Below are 3,823 nucleotides of genomic sequence, written 5' to 3'. Positions count from 1 at the left end.
GAAAATGAGCGAAATAGAATAATTTAATAAAGTTTGAAGGAAGAGAGGATTAATCTTGCTCATTTGAAATAATTTCTGATTTAAAATTTTACAAATGTAATTAACATGTTTATTCCAAACAAAAGTTTGATCCAAAATAACACCCAATAGTTTAAAGTCTGAGAGAATTGAATAGTTGTAAAGAAAGAAAATTTTTCTGGAATTTTTAATTGATGAATTGAGCCAATTAACATAGTTTTTTGTTTTCGATTGATTTATAATCATAGAATTATCATGACACTATTGAACGATTTTATTAGTTTCTGATTGAAGAACAGAGTTTAAAGAGCAAATATCTAAAGATGATGAATAAATTGTAGTATTATCAGCAAACAAATCACGGTTACACGTACTATGAAGTGGAAGATCATTTATAAAAAGATTGAATAACAAAGGACCTAAGATAGATCCTTGAGGTACACCAGAAGTTATACATTGAAATGTCGATTGGTTTTGCCCAATGGAGGTACATTGGTTTCAATTATGGATGTAAGATTTTAAAAAAGACTATTCGAATTATTTTTTTCATTTATTTAAAAGAATATTATGATTTATCATATCGAAAGCTTTACGAAAATCGAAAAATATTAATCCAGTAAGGATGCTATGATTGAGTGAATGATAGATATTTTCTGTTATATGGTGTGGCAGAAACTATTTGATCTAAAGCTATTTGATCTATTTTACTGATTGGCTTATTCAAAAATTTTGCGTACGTTTGGTCAAACAGATAATGAACTTGTCCCTTTAATGTTTAACGTGACAAATATCGCCAGTCCCATGCACTATCTACAGTAAAGTCTTGTTTTGGGTGTGAAAAACATCTCACTAATTGACAATTAACAGTGTTGATTAAATTAGGACCATAATTAAAACTGATACAGTTGTTCATCTGTAAACATTGATGGCCACACTCATTTAAATTGGCTACTTCATATGATAAGAGTGGACAATTTGGTGGACTGGAACGTTTACCTGTCACTTTCTTTATATGAATTTCTGGAATAAAGAAGATAATCATATATATTTAAAGGTTTCCAATTCTTGCTCACTGTTGCTTTAGAAGAATATAGTCAATGTTGATGAGTTTTGTTTTAAAGTGCCCCCAAAACTGATAATCAATTGGCGGTCTATGTAGCTTTAGTATTTTTAGATTGGAAGCAAATAGCTTTGGCAAAATCTTAAATTGGACTCTCTTTAAACTGATAGTGTGAAAGAATTGCATTACCAGAATTACACGCTTTGATTGGTTAAAACAGACGTCATTAGAACGTGACTACGGTTAAAAAATATTGTAAGATTACACAATGAACAATGAAGACGAACAATATCAAAAAATAAAAATGAACTAAATTGTATTCTAATTTGAATTGTATTTATTCAGGATTTTCTAGCACAATGTCCGAGTTTTTGAGATAATTGCATCATGATCTTGTAAGCATTTTCTGGAATTTAAACAAAAAACACTTATTCCCTGACGGGAAATGAAATGACGCTGATAAAAAATGTCTCTAATCCCATTTTGAATCTCCGCTTGATGATGGCATATTACAATATCATCACTGGTTTCTTTTCTTACGACATTATTGACAAATTGCACGCTGGATTTACTTTCTGAAATAGAGTTTTAACGGCTAGTAAATCAAATATTTAGTTGACTATAATCTCATTATTAGAAGTATATATCCCTTTATTCTAAACCTACCAGGTAAGTACTGTGTTGAACAGCCATTGTATATATCACCAAATATCTCTAATTCACATATTGTTAAAACTGTCGGGTTGTTCAAAACAAACAGAACAAATCTTCCCAAACATATTTTCGTACATGTTAAATTTGTCCAGGTGCCTCTCTCTGCTGTGTTCGGGTAATGGACACAAATACAGTATTCAGTATCCACCATGTTATATTTGATATGAGGACCAGGATCATATTGCCAAACAGAAACAGTAAAATTTCTCAATTTATCACCTAAAAATAAAATAGATATTAACAACTTAAACAGCCAAATCTTCTTTCAATTGATGACTGATAATCTGTGATTGTAGGAGAATTGTTCACACTGTCTCACTGAATATTGATCACAATCATACAATCACAACCACATTATAATGTGGGCGCAAAAAATGATGCCAAGTAGAATTCTAAAAGTCATTGTGAAGAACAATTTTAAATAAAAAAAATTCAAAATGTAAAATAAAGATAAGTCTAAGTAAAACGAGACGAAATTTTCTTTTTGTTTCTTATTAACTTTTATTCTTAATATAGCCACTTCAGTTAGAGTCTAACGGCAGCCCTCTTGAACATTCGTCCAATTGATCTTTTTCAAGATTCAAAATACTCAATCCCTATGTCCCTTTCTGTTTAAGACCTTGATATTTGTAATTTCATTTTCAGCTTCTAAGTCAACCATCAACCAATTAGGTGTATCTGCTGGATTATGTGTATGAGAGCAGTTATCGTCTGTTATTAGATCTCCATCGACCGCATTGGAAGAATATGAACCATGAATGCCATAGTCACTAGTTTGTCTTGTTGGTTTGTTTAGTGCCAGATTCTTTAATCCAAAAACTAGAAAGAGACGAAAGAATTATCTGAACATTGAAATAAAAGGAATTTATTTACAGTTGAAGTAATTGTAATTGAGTAGTATGACTTAATTAAAGTCATAAAATAATGGTAAATGATTGTATACAATTTTATGTACAGCATAAGGTTTGTTTGAAATGTGCTAATACAACTTCACTTACAACAAGGCTTAAGGTAATTGTTAATATACGTAAACAAATTTATTTACATGCTAGCCTAAGGTAATTGTAAATCTGTGAATACATCTTTATTTACAACATTAGGTAATTGTAAATTGACGTATGCATCTTTTTTTTCAGCATGTGGTTTACAATAACTTTACTAACATAAAGTTTGTTTTAAATGTACGTATACAACGTAGCTTTGGGTAATTGTATATGTGCGTAATCAAATTTATTTACACGATAGCGTAAAAAGAGTGTATACAACTTATGATTGACTATTATCGGTGACTCTTGCCAGATTGGATTGCGATTCGAACAATTAGTGTGTCAGTCCCGCTACAAGGCTGCTGTAGCGGTGCATTCCTTGAAGCGACCAGGATAATTCTATATAATGTTAGATAAAATCACTTACCAACTATCTCATCTGTATTCCAAAATCCAAATAAATTCAACAAAACTAATTTCATCCACACAAACGACATATTATCAAATTGGTCTAGTCAGTAGATGCTTATCGTATGACGAATACGGGTATTGACACGGTCTTATTAAGTAAGTACGACGAATGGTTTAGACACGATGGAAGATGCTATTCAGACACCCAAATATTTTAATATGACATAGGCTCTATTATAAAAAAACAACATAGACACGAACCTATAAATAAATAATGAAAAGATCTGTGTTCTCACAAAGAAAGTTCCTTAATGATCCACTGTTGGTTAATGATGTACTCATAAAGAAACGTGTTATGTTGAATCCACTGTTGCCATTTCCTACCAAGTACTAGGTGGAATGCGGTTTCAGCACGGTTAATGATGTACTCATAAAGAAACGTGCTATGTTGAATCCACTGTTGCCATTTCCTACCAAGTACTAGGTGGAATGCGGTTTCAGCACGGTTAATGATGTACTCATAAAGAAACGTGCTATGTTGAATCCACTGTTGTCATTTCCTACCAAGTACTAGGTGGAATGCAGTTTCAGCATGATTAATGATGTACTCACAAAGAAACGTGCTTTGTTGAAT

The 3,823-nt window shown here is 31.5% G+C and overlaps 1 protein-coding gene across 1 annotated transcript; it reads right to left on the bottom strand.

Annotated features, from left to right (window-relative positions):
• Positions 1-793: 793 nt before the first annotated feature.
• On the bottom strand, positions 794-3,275 carry LOTGIDRAFT_175989 (hypothetical protein; the record flags this gene model as incomplete). The annotated part of the gene is made up of 3 exons (XM_009064323.1): positions 794-1,038; positions 1,745-2,011; positions 3,206-3,275. The coding sequence occupies 3 exons, from the start codon at positions 3,273-3,275 to the stop codon at positions 794-796; spliced, it is 582 nt and encodes a 193-aa protein (XP_009062571.1).
• Positions 3,276-3,823: the final 548 nt, after the last annotated feature.

This window comes from Lottia gigantea (assembly GCF_000327385.1).
Source record: "Lottia gigantea unplaced genomic scaffold LOTGIsca_614, whole genome shotgun sequence".
NCBI lineage: Eukaryota > Metazoa > Mollusca > Gastropoda > Lottiidae > Lottia > Lottia gigantea.
The sequence above is the reverse complement of the archived record's forward strand: the minus strand, read 5'-3'. Positions and strand labels throughout refer to the sequence as shown.